This window comes from Podarcis liolepis (assembly GCF_965112155.1).
Source record: "Podarcis liolepis genome assembly, chromosome: 3".
In the NCBI taxonomy this organism is placed as follows: Eukaryota; Metazoa; Chordata; class Lepidosauria; order Squamata; family Lacertidae; genus Podarcis; species Podarcis liolepis.
In genome coordinates, this window is record NC_139557.1 from 87023543 (window position 1) to 87040063 (window position 16521).

General features: G+C 43.9%; 1 protein-coding gene across 7 annotated transcripts in view; it reads left to right on the forward strand.

The window, feature by feature from the left end:
• Positions 1-5483: 5483 nt before the first annotated feature.
• Positions 5484-16521, forward strand: part of LOC310704144 (uncharacterized protein) — a gene marked incomplete at both ends in the record, with an annotated part of 70403 nt that continues 59365 nt past the window's right edge. For 2 of the 7 annotated variants that reach the window (XR_014524587.1, XR_014524588.1), the window contains one exon: positions 6567-6700. Coding sequence is in view for 3 of the 7 variants with exons in the window: in XM_083497230.1 (XP_083353356.1) it covers positions 6580-6700 (121 nt within the window). Of the gene's footprint in view, positions 6701-16521 lie in introns of all 7 variants that reach the window. The other 5 variants (XM_083497231.1, XR_014524586.1, XM_083497230.1 and 2 more) reach the window with 5 other exon arrangements.

Sequence of the window (16521 nt, forward strand, 5' to 3'; positions counted from 1 at the left end):
TGGTTTTAACAGTGAGTCCGTAAGTGACTGTGAAGGCCAATTCTCGATCCACATGTCCTTCCACAGTGGGGACATAGGTTTCCGGGCAGGAACTGATCATGGTGAGGGTTTGCCAAGCATGCCTTCCTCTTAGTGTGTTTCTCCCTTTCATCCTGAGTTTGAGCGTCTTCAAAGTCCACGACACCTTTGGTAAAGGCTGTTCTCCATTTGGAGCACTCGCAGAGCAGTGTTTCCCAGTTGTCTGTGTTTATACTACATTTTTTTTAGATTTGCCTTGAGAGAGTCTTTAAACCTCTTGTTGACCACCGGCCTTATGCTTTCCATTTTTCAGTATGTTCTCACTCTCTCACAGGTTCCTGATTGAGGTTCCAGGCAGCTGTTACTTCCTTTTAGATACTGTTACATGCTACCCTAGACCTGTGCAGAGCTTGTGTGAGGTCCAGGGAGGGAGTATTCTTGGCATGATGGCGTAAGTCCGTTCAGACAAAATGGCATGGTGCAGTTAATCAAAAACAGGAGTGGAACCTCCTAGGCACCTTATGGTTGCAGTGGGAAAGTAAAGCCAAGGCTCTGAACTTAAGACTCACTGCAGCTGATTACCATTACAGTAAACTAGCCTTTCCTAAGCTGAAGCCATCCAGATGTTTCGACTACAACTCCCATTAAGCCCCAGTAACGTCTGATAAAGCTGCAGCAAGGCATGTTTATGGTGACATTAAAACTGGTCCAAAGGTCCCATTTCTGTTGACGTGGCCCATTGTCTTTTTTAATTAGATGGATTAATAAATAAAGAACAGGCTTCTTTGACATTTTGCCCCCTAATGCCCATGATCTAGCTGCTTCACTTCATTTTATTTCTTATCCATTTGTTCTAAAATGTGTATCTCACCAACTGGACAGGAACAGATCCTGTAGTGGCTTGATTCTTTTTTTAAAAAACAACAACAGGCAAACCGGGACATCCTCAAACATTTGAAAATATGTGGGCAGTGTCTCCTGATGTCTCTCCTGCTAATTTCCCGGATGGTTATGTTTCAGAAAAACACAGCTAAATACGTGATCTGGCCGTAGTATATCCTCACCCCCAGCTCATCATGCAGAGCACAAGGACCAGGGCAGGCAAGCAGCAAGAATGGATAAATCATATCCGAAAGGTTCATGAAACTAATAAAGAAGAGGCATAATTAGAGAAGCTTGGAATGACACAGTCTCTGCATTTTTAAAGGGGGCGTGTGATCAGCCTGACTCCAAGCGGATTGTAGGGGTCTCTTCTTTGCAAGCTTTCTTCCCCAGCCACCTGCTGCCTGCTTCATCCTTGGTGCAGCAACTCTGGGCGAGTTGCCTCCGCTCAAGCTCAGCTTCTGCTAAGCCTGGAGGGGGGGACAAGGCTGTTTAATGATGCTAGTTATGCCATACACGGCCTTGCTGTTTCTAGGAATAGATATGCTCAGACATCAATTAACATCTAATTGCTGGAATTACTCTTGTTACTCTGCTATAGATGCCACAGAGATCAAACCAGGCCTATTTGCTGTTCTATTTTTAATTTAATGGAACTTCAGCTTTTTCTATCCAGCAAAATATAATATAATAAATAATAAATAACTGACATACCATTCAGAGAATATACAGTTCAGGGATCAGAACGTTCTTAAGGAAATGACATATACAAGATCACGTCTTAATTGTTTGTGCCAAAGGGGAGGTTTGATTGTCTTTGCAGGAACTTTCTCCATCACTTCGTCCTTGCTCCCCCCCCCCTTCACATTATATCCTCTTTTCATCTTTGCCTTGTTTGTCTGTGTGATCTTTACCGCAGAGAGATGGGGGTGGAGGGAAAGGAGAAAGGGTCTTGAAATTACTTGCTTAATTCAATGGGTTAGATGCTGCTTCAGTCATCTGTGGGATCACCTTCAGGGAAATGGCTTTTCATAATTTGTTTTTATTTCATTTTAATTTTTGTGTGTGCGTGTGTGTGTTTAACCTATTGAAGGAGCCAGCTTGGACTCAGAGGTGCAATAAGAAGAAATAAATGTGTGTGAGAGAGGCCAAGTAAATTGAGAAGGGACATCAAGACGCGAGATGATGTTTTAAGTGCTGGCACAGGGACTATTCTCACCTACGACATTACATGTCCTCCCACTGGGCCTACGTTGTCTTCTACCAGCATTAGGCCGCTTTTGGCCATGCCTGGATCACCACAGCTGTAAGGTAGAGCAAACACTCAGTATGCACAAGGTCCAGGTTCAATTCTAGGCATTTCCAGATACAAGGATCTCAAGTAACAGGTGTCTCTTGCAGCCTCAGAGAGCCACGGCCATCAAGAGATCAGATACTGGGAGCTGAGCCAGTGCTCAGTATAAGGGCCACTCTCTATGTTCAACCCACTGCACAAGGCTCAGATAACAGAGACAAATGTCAGCTAGAGGGACCCATGTCTTTCTTTGGACAGATATCAGGTACTTGCCACTTCTCCATGTGAGTCATGGAAATCTCCAAAGACAAATAGAAATTGCTGCTAGGCAAATGCATTTCCCACAAAATCAAAGTAATTCCCATGGTGCAGAGCAGTGCATTTAGTCTCATGTCTACATGGCGTCCCCATGCACATAGGCTTTCCCATTCACTTCAGTGGGAGGGAATTATTATTATTATTATTATTATTATTATTATTATTATACTCCGCCTGTTTGGCTGGGTTTCTCCAGCCACTCTGGGCGGCTCACAGAATATATAAAGCATAATAAAAGAAAAGGTAAAGGGATCCCTGACCATTAGATCCAGTCGTGGCCGACTCTGGGGTTGCGGCACTCATCTCGCTTTATTGGCCGAGGAAGCTGGCGTACAGCTTCCGGGTCATGTGGCCAGCATGACTAAGTTGCTTCTGGCAAACCAGAGCAGTGCATGGAAACGCCGTTTACCTTCTTGCCGGAGTGGTACCTACCTGTATTTATCTACTCGCACTTTTGATGTGCTTTCAAACTGCTAGGTTGGCAGGAGCAGGGACCGAGCAATGGGAGCTCACCCCGTTGCAGGGATTCAAACCATTGACCTCCTGATCGGCAAGCCCTAGGCTCTGTGGTTTAACCCACAGTGCCTCCCGTATTCCATAAAGCATAATACAAGTACATAATACAAGCATATGCATCCCTTTGAGCACAGACATCTGAACCCTCTTTTGTGGGCACACTCAAGCCACTCTGGATCACGCTTCTCCTGTGCAAAAGCCCCGTGAGTTGATTGAGACTGACCTTTAGGAAGGAATGAAATCCAGTATTCTGTGTCTTTGAGATGGCTGTGGGATGTGCAAACTTATCATTTTGGCTCAGCTACTCCATCTACAGATAGTTTAGCTACCCTGCCACCTGCTTTCCCATTCCCGAGTGGCAGGTGAGACATTTGTATTAGTATATTTATCATAGCAATTTCTTTGGTATTCATCACTAATATGTGAGTGCTTCGCTATTATGAAAGATAAAAATGCCTTGTACGTTTCCGTCACCAAGGGCTTCTCTGCTATTATGGCATCACTTATTGTGTTTGTCCTTGTAGTTACTTTGGTGTGTGCCATCCATCTTTTGAGCACGTATGAGGCACTGCAGAGACAAGTAGTGTGTGTGCTCTCACTGTGTGTCTTTGCATCGAGGTGGCCATTTATATTTCCACTCTAAAACTAGCCCTTTGATTTTTCTCTGCATTTCTAAATGTTAACAGGACCTTAGCATTAGCGCAGGTTTCGTTATCATCATAACGTAATGCTCAACACTCAATCACTGTAACACTCCGCTGGTGAAATGCTATTCCCTCTTCCACTGAAGAATGTTTTCAGTATGACAAAAAATGCTGTGTGGAGTGAAAACTCCACAATGAGCACTTGAGAATATGTGAGCAGAGCTTGCTGAGGCTTGTGTGGATTTAATGCACACACAAATGGTTGGCGCAGCTTTGAAAATGCTGGTTGCCTGTTGGGTAACAAGCTGGTTGCTTGTTGAAAACTGAATGAATGCCCTCCAAAAGGTGGCACATGAAGTCAACAGTGGCTGTACATATTGTACATGTAGACCTTTGCTGAGAGTAGTGGACTGTAACGTGGTAGCTCAGCACTGCGTTATGCCTCCGAATACTGGTCACAGGGAATCACAGGTGAGCAGAAGGTTGTTGCACTCATGACCAGCTTACAGGCTTCCCACAGGTATTTGTGAGAACAGGGTGCTAAACTAGATTGGCCATTGGCTTGATCCAGCAGGCTTGTATTATTATTATTATTATTATTATTATTATTATTATTATTATTATTATTAATTTTATTGGGTTTTATAAACAAGAATAATGTTATACAAACAAGTATACCAAGTTTTCTCATGTCATTTGTATATCACAAAAATAGCAAAATAAATGTGGAAAAATATCTACAACATGTTTTATTATTAGTGGTCAATGTATAAGTCCTTGGTTTAAGAACTGGTTTAAACAATTAGGAAGAAGAAGAAAAGAAAGGGGGTTGGGGTCGGGTGGTTATGCTTCTATTATTTACTTGTATGGATTCTCTTACTATTCACTTGTTGTATTGCCTTGCTGGTGAGAGAGGTTGGGTGTGGTCAGCAGGCTTGTATTATGTTTTTAATGTATTGGACATTTTCCAAAGTGGTCCTAGAATGTAGGTATGGCAGTCTTCTTCCCCCTAGCTGCTCCCATAAATCAATAAACCCCTAATAGCGCTCTGCAGGGCAAAATGTTCCTCACTTCAAAATGCCCCCATCCTCAAATGAGTGTTGTTGTTTAAAAAAAAAAAATACAATTTGGCTTCTCACCGTTGATACCAAAGAAGACCTTTTCCCCTATGCCTTTTAGCCATTCTCTCTCTCTCTCTCTCTCTCTGTGTGTGTGTGTGTGTGTGTGTGTGTGTTAGAGAGAGAAACTCATTCTGATCATGGTGGGTGAATGATGAGAGAAGTATTCCCTCATCCTGTGTACCACCTCCTTCCAAAAATTGCCTCTTCCCCCACCCCGACCCACTGCCCACCCAGACAGAAAAAATAAGATGTGTAAAATGTCTGGTTTAGCCCGTATTGAGTTTCTTTCCTATGTCTGAAAAGGTAGACCCTGTGAAGGCATGAAAGAAGGGAAGTAGGTCAACAATGCCAGGTGTGATTATAATAGGCGGTTGGTGAAGGTGGCTCCCTGTTTGACACTTAATCCACAAAACAGGAAGCAATATGGAATAACAGCAACCGTTGTGCAATGTCCATCAGACTCAGCACCCCGTCATCATTGGGAACCATTGTTTGACAGCTGCTTTCTTAAGGCTTTTCGTCATTGCACACCACATGCCTAGGAGAAACTGCACATTTAGCTCCTTGTGTGCTGATGATGGAAGTGGTGCCGTTTTCTGGTAGTTTTCTGGTCTTCCTAGTAGTTGCAAGACACTTCCTTTCCTTTTGTTGGGTGCAGAATTGCCTACTCTAAGGCTGAAGTCTTCTCTTTGTCTGTTGAAAAGAATTCTTTCACTCATTTATCTATCGTTTTATGTCAAATGATGTGAATATAGTCAGATGGCTAATATGCAGGGCTGGTCCAAAACACTTTGCAGCCTGAGGCCACTGATCCCATTCCTTGTACAGAAACCAACCAGCTGGGGAGTTGAACCTTATTTCAATACTGGAGAAAGAGGCTAGCTTACACCCCACTCTGCTCTCCAGCACTTTGCCACACACCCTGCCCCTGTCATCTACTGCCTGAGACAGCCTCCTCACTTCATCTAATGGCTGGACTGGCCTTGCTAATATGACCATAAAGGGGACATTTGGGTTAATTTGGAAGTTGCCAACATAGTGGCCCTTGGGTGCCATGGTGCCCAGGAAGCCTTCATTGGCACCCTCAGGCAGAAGCCCCAGATTCCGAGTTTTCTTGTTTTAAAAAGTAGCCCTCCTAGAAAAGGGGTTATGAAGCAAAATGTGCAGGTACTCTTCCAAGCAATTTCTGTGAAATATTGCAGCCCTGCTCCTCTCACCTGTCAGTGTTTTTAGCCAATGAGTGAAGTCACAGCTGTGATTGATAAGTGAGTTGTTTGGACATCCAGCGATAGGAATCCCTGGGGTTCTAAAGAGTTGTTTTCCTCTCTTTATTGCACTTCCCCTGCTTCTTTCTTACTTCCTATTCCTTGGCTCCACCTGTTTTGTTTTCCTCCCTGATATGGAGCAGGTGGCAGTCAGCTTCTTGACAAGCCTTTAAAAAAAATATGTGTTGAGGTAGTGGAAGAAGCACAGGAAACCTTCATTTTGCTGCCTTCTGGCCATGTGGTACACTGGGCAGACAGCTGCTTGAGGAACTTTTGGAAAATGTTGAGGTGAGGAAACAAATGCAGGAATCTTCCCACTCATGCTGTGTTTTGTTTTGCTACCTACTGGTACACGGAGCAGGCAGCTGCTTGGGAGAGGCTTCCATTGAACACAGGGGTGGGGCTGTGAGTGAGAGGGCAGGGTATCCCTTTTCCTTTTCATTTTTTTGTTTCTGCTGCTTGCCCCACAGCAGGGATTGCTCCAAGGTTGTCTTTTGGAGGCAGGGGAGAGCTCAGTGGAAATGCAGAAACATTACAAGTATTGTTATTGCCTCCTCATACAGAGTTTTGAGAAGCTTGTAGATGACTTTCAGCCTCAAACGTCACACTACTCTGGGCCAGAATTGTTCAGCTACTACTCCGGTGAGTATTTTCTGTGTGTTTTCATTGTATTTATGTTCTTCTTTTTATTCCACAAATGTAGTTTAAAAAACCCATATTGCCAGCATGAATATATATTTTTATTCCATAGAATCATATGCATGCGTATGGCTGGCTGTAGCAATTCAAAATTGTACCTGGATTCAGATACCTTTTATTTTCTAGCTCTAAACGACACACTGGGGGAAAAACTGCGTAACAGCCAAGACTTAACAGTATATGGAAAAGAAGAAAGTTTTTCAAACATGTTTTGTTTTTTTTAAAAAAATCAGAATAGGTTTTTTATTTTCCATATTTGAACCATTTTATGTTCTGGTCCCTTTTTCTGTCATACATACTCTTTTGGTGGTGGGAGCCATTTCGTGATGGCAGCAGCCATTTTCTGACTAGTGCCTTTAGGACCATCTCAGAATTCCAGGTTGGCAAGCACTGGATAATAGATAGTTGTTTTGAGGAGGTTTTGTTATAGAGTTGACTGAGACTCCTCTGTGGAAAGCTGAATTCATATTGAGAGTTACTGAAGGCTAACATGGGGTGGGGTGAATGGGGTAATTTGTGGTTCTCCAGAACAGCATTTAAGCTTTTAGGGCTCTGCTAATGTTTCAGAGTCACTTTGGAGTGTGTTTCATATGCTACATCCAGGCTTTGTACGAGAGAATGTCTCTGGGTGACATGTAAACAATTTTGTGCTTATACCTTCAGTAGTAGTGTATACATTAGGACCCAAATATAGATGTTTAACTTTTTTAAAAAAAATCTGTGTTTGATGCCAGGAAAGTTAATGGTCTCTCCTTTCATTCTTCAAGTACATGACTTTCTGACGCTTAAAGTGCTCGGCAAGTTGTGTGCCTGAACATCAACAAAAGTGCAAGTTCCATTCCCAGGAAGTAACAATCTGTGCATCTGGACTCAAAGACAAAAATATTTCCATTTGTTAAAATATTGGAGAAAGGTGCTACTTTATTGGTTGTTGTAACGCAGTAACACAAGTAGGATGGCAGATGGGAGAAATCTTCCCCCGACCCCTTTAAAAAATGGTGAATACAGCAAATCAAGGTTTTTCAGAAGGTGAGAAAGGATTGGAAAAGGCAGGAACACTATACTTAGCTCTGTGAGCGCCAGGAATATCTCACAATTAGGAACTTGCAGGAGTTGCGTGCGCTGAGAGGCAAGTTGGTTGAGGGGCAGGGTGATGTTCATCATCCTGAAATGCATGCACAGGCAGCCTACTGAACTAACTGAACTTTTGATCTGATATAGGCTAGCAGGTCTTATGCACTATACATATGACAGGTCTTTAAAAGGCAGAGTGTTCCTTCCTTTTGACCAAACTAGACCATACACATTAGTTCTGTGTCTGTGTCCTCAATTGCGGGAGAAAGAGTTAACATATGGGACACCTGTTAAGGATAATGGTTTGATTTTCTGAAACAGGAATGTTTGCTTATGTTGAATTGCTGTGTATTTTTAGCATGGTTTTTCCCCCTTTGATAGAAGGTCTCCTGTGATTGGCTGACTGTGAGTCACATGAGTGAGCCATTCTATTCTGTTGTGACTGTTATTAAAGTAACTGTCGTTTTAACTGCTTTCTGTTCTCTCTGTGTGCGTGTGAGGGCTCATGCCGCTGTGAGAGGTTTCTCAAGATACTGCTGTGGACAATGTGTGTTAGTGTGATCTGTCTGAAGTGAAACAGACAGAGGACATCCCTAAATGTTAATAGGAGAAACCCAGGCATGAGATTGTAAATATATTCTTCTAAGTTATATTTTTGAAAGTAAAGTTTCTTTGGAATATAAAGTGCCTGGACATTGCATATCATCAAAATTTGATATCTACAACAACAACACCTGATCCAGATTTTGACCGCACGGTGGGTGGTAGAAGACTTTAACCTAAGGTGGGAAAGCCCAGACTGGGGCAGGGGGCAAATGAGACCCTTCATGGCCCTTGTATCTCACCCTTGGGCTTTTCCCAGCCATATCTCTCACTGCCCCTGCTGTGAATCTTCCTCTAATGATTTTATCTGACAGGAACCTGCCATTCAGCTGTGGCAATGCCTCTGGCTTGCCTGGATTAAGTGATGTTTGTTGGTATGCGGCCCCCAGAAGGTCACCCATGAAAGAATGTGGTCCTTGGGCTGATCAGGCTCCTGATTTAACCCTAAGCTCCCCATTATGCTCCCAATCCAAAGTAGCTCTCCTCCCATACACTGACTGTTAAGTATCATTGTTTAATTGACACTGAAATAGAGAATGTACGGTTGCCATATGTCCAGAATTGCCTGGACATAGCCAGGATTCAGCTGCTGGAAACAGTGTTCGGGTGGAAATTGCTGAAATGTCCAGGAAAATCCATGGTAAACCATGTCAGAAGTGTAGATTTAGGGGGATTTCATTTTTTTAAAAACCTCAAAAACTTCCTTTTTATTTTTGTGATTTTTTTGGGAGGGGAGCTCAAACCCCCCCCCCCCCGATTTTGTGTCTGGATTTTCACTTTTTGAAATATGGCAACCCTAGAGAATGTTTATGTGTATTGCTGAAAGCTGAAAAAAAGCAAAAAGAGATCTCTGAGCTCCTAGATGGATAACTGTTGTTATTGTTCTCTGGTAGCTCTGAGGAGGTGTTTAACTTTAGATCACATGGGAAGCTGTCAGTGGCGTAGCGTGGGGGGTGCAGGGGGGGCCGGCCGCACCGGGCGCAACATCTGGGGGTTAGGGTTAGGGGCGCAAATCCACGGGTTAGGGGGCGCAAATCCAAATCCACGGGTTAGGGGGTGCAAATCCACGGGTTAGGGGGTGCAAATTACTTGCCTTGCCCCGGGTGCTGACAACCCACGCTACGCCACTGGAGGCTGTTGAATTGCAAATTTGCCATCTTGGAAGGGTGGTGGCTGAGTTTTTGTTCTCAGGTTCTGTTGGAGCTCCATAGCGTTTGGGGCCAGAATGCAGGCTAATGGAGCCTGTGTGTGAGAGCTATATTTGTCAGCTCTGGCTATAAATTAATTTCTTATAAGATGCTGAGCCTATGCTTGACAAGTACAAGATATTGTACAATTGTTTGGATGCATCCTTTACTGGGTTTTGTTCTGTTTTGAAGAAACTTGTGCAAGTAAAGTTTTGAACAATCGAATGGGTTTAGGTATAGGGACGCGGGTGGCGCTGTGGGTTAAACCACAGAGCCTAGGACTTGCCGATCAGAAGGTCGGCGGTTCGAATCCCCGCGACGGGGTGAGCTACCGTTGCTCGGTCCCTGCTCCTGTCAACCTTTACCTTAATGGGTTTAGGTAAAGGGACCCCTGACCATTAGGTCCAGTCGTGACCAGCTCTGGGGTTGCGGCGCTCATCTCGCTTTATTGGCTGAGGGAGCTGACGTACAGCTTCCGGGTCATGTGGCCAGCATGACTAAGCTGCTTCTGGCAAACCAGAGCAGCGCACAGAAACGCCGTTTACCTTCCCGCCGGAGTGTTACCTATTTATCTACTTGCACTTTGACGTGCTTTCAAACTGCTAGGTTGGCAGGAGCAAGGATCGAGTAACGGGAGCTCACCCTGTCGTGGGGATTTGAACCGCCAACCTTCTGAATGGCAAGTCCTAGGCTCTGTGGTTTAACCCACAGCGCCACCCGTGTCCCCTCTAATGGGTTTAGTCCATGTTTAATTCCAAACGGAGTCCGTTTTTATGCCTCTAGTCACTTCAAGCTGCACAATATTAATATCTGCAATATTGACAATTTGCATAGGGGCAGGAAGCTTCCATCGAAGCAAATTGTCAATACAGGGCTCCCAGCCCAAATCAGTGCCATGGGAAGGGGAGGGGAAAGTGTTGAAGCACACTCTTACACACATCCACAATGCTGGTAATTTATGTTGTTAGAAGAACAACCCTGCATTTAAGGGCACAGATACGGAGCTAGCATACCATCTAGTCTGGCCTTCAACCACGTTTACTTTTACTTAGCTAGTTCCTCCGAATTCTTTCAGGATCTAAGCTTGCTAAACAGAAACAACTTACAAAATAGGGAAACTGTTTTTCTAGGACTGTTTTGCTTGAGCCTGAAAGTGGGGGGGGGGCGGGGCGGCGGATAGCATGATTGGATGTTGCTCCAAATTAACAATGACTTGCTGTATCACCCATCCCCAGCCTCATGGCCTCTAGATGTTATTGGACTCCCATCAGACCGAGCCAGCATGGCCGATGGTCAGGGATGATGGGCATTGGAGTCTAAAACATCTGGAGGGCATTTGTTTGTGGGAGGCTGCCCTTTTCATAGAAAGCTAGATGTTAAGCGAGAGGGTTCTTGCCTAGCCTTCTGCCAGACTTGCTAACTTTCTACATAGAGGTTTTCCCCACCCCATTCAAATATGCTAGCCCTCAGAAGTGGTATAGCTCAGGAGGAGTTTTACTATGTGATGACCTGTCCTATTTGACCAAGCCTTACTGTAAAGCAAGCAAACATACATCCAAATCTCTGCCCTCAAGGAATGGAAAAAAGAACGAAGGGCTTGCCTTACCTGTGTCCTTCCATTGTGGTTTCTCTGAATTAAAAAGTAATCAACGGTTATGAAAAACCATGATTGGAAAAGCAAAGATAACCACCGATAAGAACTGAGCAAATCACAGGGCAAGAACGCATCTTGTAAATAAATGTAACGACAATGGAATTACTGTCAAATCAAATTATACAAATTACAGGTCGTAAACAGCCTCTCCGAAGCAGCCCAATTGATTACTCAAAATGAAATGAGAAACGCCAAGAGGGAGCTTGCAGCATACTAAGCACCTTCTCATCAAAGACAGGCACCTCATCAACCTCCAGCCAGCAAAACCCATCCCCAACACTGGCTTTTCTGGAGGTCTTGCTAGCAGTCAAATTGCCTAAGCAGCAGCCAAACAATTCCCCTTCCAGGGCAGTGACTTCTATGGCCAAGATCCCTCAAATCATGGAGGCAGTAGTGCTTAGATTTAATACAATTTAGATTCTCTGATAACTGGCCAAAGGTCAGCCTGAAACTAAAGATGCACTAAGGGTGCTTCTAGCCAATCTGTTTATTGAGCATTTTGCTGATTTGTTTGCAGGGAGATTAGATAATGTTGGCTATTTAATTAGCATTTGTTCTGATTTGTTTGCAGCAAGGTTAGATGACCTTGCATCAAAGTGAATGTTATCCCATACTTTCCAGGGCGTTTCCTCATCACTTTCCTTATTGCAAAGAGACTGGCTGTTTTGGGAATTGGGTTTGTTGCATAAGGCCTTACAATCAAGTATAATTTCTCAACCTGAATTTGCTGGTATGTGGTGGACTTCCACCCCAAAATAGCAACAGTCTGGAAATGCTCTAAGGCTTTGTACAGATATGGATGCAAATTGATATGTAAGGTGTTTGCGTTTTCACCCAGCTTGGATGTAATGCATTTGGCAGCTGTAGTGGTCAGTGAGTTTTGATTCAGTGCTCTATTTTGCTCCTTCCTTCTACCGTATATGCTTCAAGAAGGCTGTCCCTACACTACTCTTATTTTTAAGGTCCTCCATGGACATTTATTTGCCTTTCCTGTTGTGTCTGCTACAATGTTTTTAATTAGAGAGACCAGGACTTGAACTTGCTACCTTCTCCAAGCAGGGTATATACTCCACCATTCCCAGGAAAAGTGCCTTCCTTTCTCCCCCAGATTATGGGTTTGTCTGGGAATTTAGGAGCTCACACACCAAGGTGAGAGATGCTCCTAGAACATTATGGCACTATATAAAGTTTATGATGCTTTGCGCATAACTCTAAACCAAATTATTGCTTAGCATGAACAAGCAAGCATGTAGCTACATAGAGCAGAAATTGTGGCCACTTCTTCCCCAGTCCTGCTGCCACTGTATTACACAGAGCTAAGCCATGGTTTGGCTTCCCGTTACATGTCAACAGCGTCTCTATTTGCAGCCTCCTGGGGATTTAAAAAATACCCATTGTTTGTGGCCTCTTCTCATATATTTGTGGGAACGTCTGACGTTCTGGGGCAAGGCACCATTCATTCCAATGGACCAACCTCCACTGTGCACAGGGCTATAGTATCTCAGCAATCTTTACAATCATACCCCTACAGCTCTATATGTGTTGCGCTTTAATTTGACACCTACACCCCAATTCATTTCATGACTATAGGTCCTTGGCTGCTTGTGCCCTCTGGCTTCTATTCCATTTTTGGGATATGGATGAGAACTTTGCCTTTACAACTTTCAGAGGAGATGATTTCTGCAACTCCCCTAGATAGCTTGTTCAACAGTTTCCGGCAGTTTGAAAGTTTGTTCTCAACCCTAATATTTAATCTAAATTGACCACACCACAACTTAAATCAATTCCTTCTTGTTCTTTGCTCGGCCACATAGCCATTTTCCATCTTCATTATGACAGCTTTTTATTTGAAAAGTGTTATCCCTTCCTCCCTCAATCATGGTTTCATTGAGACTGCACATCCTCACTTCCTTCTCTTGGTAGGACTTATATTCCAGCCAAGAAGCCCGACTGCCTCCTCCTCCTGCTGTTGCTTACGACTTTTCATCTGTAAGGATTTCCTATTACCAAGAGTCGTTTGTCACTTGTTTCTCTTTACTCCTAACAGGTTTTATTTATGAAGTCCTGTTTCATCATTACAAATGGCCACACTCCTTGTTTCTCTGACTTTGTCTCCTGTCCACAGAGTTGCAATATTGTGATGTCAAGAGGTAACTGAGGACTCCAGCCTAGTATAAAACCTTATCCGCACTTCCTCTTGTTTTTGCTGCTTCCCAGCCCACCCCACCCCCAGGGAAAACTGCTTCTTAGTGCTCAGTCGGAGCAAAGAACAGTTTTCTTTCTTTCTTGCGGATTGCCGCTTGTTCCGAAAGAGCATGTTTTCCCTGGGAAAGGAGCAGAGCAAGCAGAAAACCAAAGCAACCTTTCCCAATCTGGTGTCTTCCAGTTGTTGCTGGACTACAACTTCCATCATACCTGAGCATGATGTGCAGTCAGGGACTGATGGGAGTTGGAGTCCAACTGCATCTGGAGGGTGACAGGTCTGCAGACACATCATTTCTTTTTAAGAGAGTTTGAAAAACTTTGAAAGAGGAATGGTTGCTTATGGTATATGTAGCCATGCCTACTTTTCCATCATGGAATTGGAAGGGGGTCAAGGTTGTATTGGTTTCTCCCAGCCCTGTTCCTTGATAAAACTGGTGGTTTAGACGTTTTCTGAGCCCAAATAAAAAACGATTTCTTTCTTTACTGCTATATTTATCCTCTGTGTTTTTCCCAACTGGGGAAAAAAAACAAGGTATATTTGGCACCTTATGGGGCAGCAGCTTGCTGCTCCATTTCTAACATTGGACATATTTGTAATTATGGTTTGAATAAAACTGAAAGCATTTTTAGTTTTAAATTACAGCACATAAAATTTTACTGTTTGCTAACTAAGTTATACATAAAATATTTTATGTTCTTGACATAGTAAATGTAAGTTTATAACTGATAAGAGAATCCTAAGTAACATGTGTATTTTTACTCCCTCCATTTTTCCATTTATTTTCTGGAAATTGTGGTGGGGCAAACATTTCCTATGGCTTCAGTTTTTCCAAAAAAAATTATACCTCTAGGTTAGCCACTATCTCTCAACCAGATGCAAAAGAGAACAGGGCTTACGCATCTTAAGAAGTTGTGTAGAAGACGGGATTTCAGCAAATGATGTAGCTACCCTATCTCACACGGTTGCTGAGCTCATAAAATGGGGAACCATAGATGCTGCTCTTTGGGGGGGGAGGGATTGGGGTGTAAATGTAAATAATAAGTGTCAACACTTAATGACCAGGGGGGAAATTAGCTAGCGTTAGGATGCAATCCTCTGTTTCCTGGTGGGTTTCCCCAGGGACCGCAGGATTTTTGCAGATCTCCGGCTCCATGGATAACGCCTTGCAGCATGGTAATCTCTATGGAGATGACAAAAAGGAGGTATTTCTTCCTGCACTATGTCTCAGGGGATCAGGCGAATCTATGGATCTGCCAGATTCAGAGCCCTACCATTCCTCTAACATGCTTCTGAAATGGAGATGGCCTACTGATTTTGTCTCCCATTGGGATCAATGGGAGGATAAATCTTGAGGTGAGGGATACGCAACTTCCTGGAAATCCACCTCCATATCCAGGCTAACTTGGATGCCTTTAAAAGGATTAGACAAAATCCTTGGAGGATAAAGGCTCTCAGTGGCTACTCTGTTGGAGGCAAGCTGCTTCTGAATACCAGTTGCTAGGAATCGCAAGCAGGAAGAGTGATGTTGCTCACAGGCTTCCCATGGCCAACCAGCAGAACTAGATGGACCTTTGGTCTGATCCAGTAAGTCTCTTCTTATGCTTTCTTGCTTCTTAAAAGAAGAAAGAAAGTGGAGAAATGCCACCTTCCCCTTCCTTCTCCAATGTGCTTGTGCAACCCCAGCAGGGCTTTGGACTTAGTAGAAAGAAAGTCAAAGGCGGAAGAAACTCCTAATTCCTTTGGACTGCTCTGTTAGAGTGTCTGCCCCTCAGCCGGAAGAAGTCTTGTTCTAAGCACATTTCATAGAGGCCGACTGCCATGGTATTTACATCAGGTTTCATCCCTTACTTGATGAGGGTCACAGAGCAAACTAATAACACCTAAGTATATGAGGATATTAAATGAACAATGACAGGCTCACTCATCACCCTAGCCTCTTGTCCTAGCCAGGGGTGAAAGGTTCATAAAACTTAAATAGTAACCTAATTGAAGGGGCTTCCCCCCCTCCCATCCCCTCTTTTTTTGCTTGCCTTCTGCCAAATTTACACTTTTATCTGATGATCCATAATAGGTGCCATTCAAGAAAGCAAGAATTTCTCAGTCACCTTCCCTCATAGACCAGAGCTTGCATCTCACCTAAATCTCCCTTTTCTGAGTCCAAGACTGGACAGGGTGTTATTTAACTCACCTGCTTTATTTTTATTTTTTAATAAAATTGTCTTTAAAATGTATGAGACGCATCGTAGAGGACAAGGTGTACCAAAGCGGCAAGTGCAGAGTCAGCTGAAAATGTTTCTAAATGCAATAAATAAGTAACGAGGGGGGAAGCAGAGGGCCTTGGGAGACAGAGAGAGACACAAGGGGGAAGTGTGTGTGTGTGTGTCAGAGAGACACACACAGAGAGGGGCTCTTGCTCATATATCAATTCAGAAACCTCATCTTAGAGGCTGAATGTTCTCCTTTTTGCCACAAGGCCTCATAGAGTTGTGGATAGATGCTGCATACACACCATACATTTAAAGCACATTTTCCATGCCGAAGAATCCTGGGAACTATAGTTCACCCTTCATGGAGCTTCAATTCCCAGCACCCAGGGAAATGTCCCAAAGACATTTTGGCAACTGAGGTGAACCACAAATTGGTGGCCCCACCCCACCCCAGGAAAAAGGGGTAAGCGAAGGTCTACATCAGGAGCAAAGGTAGGAGGAGACCAACAGCACCTCTTATCTGCCAAGAGGATGCTGCAGAGGCAGCCTATGAAGGTGGGCAGATCTGGCCTGCAGTGACTGTGCTGCAGCTGTCGCTGCCACCATGGCGGCAGCAGCGGGCGATGCATTCCTTGGAGGCCAGCTCTGCCGTGCCTGTGGATCTTGCTGCCTGAGGCATTCGCCTCACCTTGCCTCATGTGTTGGCCAGCCCTGCTAGCACCATTAACAAAATACACTTCCCAGGATTCGTGTGTGTGCATGTGTTTGTATGCTTTAAATGTATGTGGTGTACTCAGCCAGAGAGGGAACGTGGTTTCCTTTTCCATCCGTAA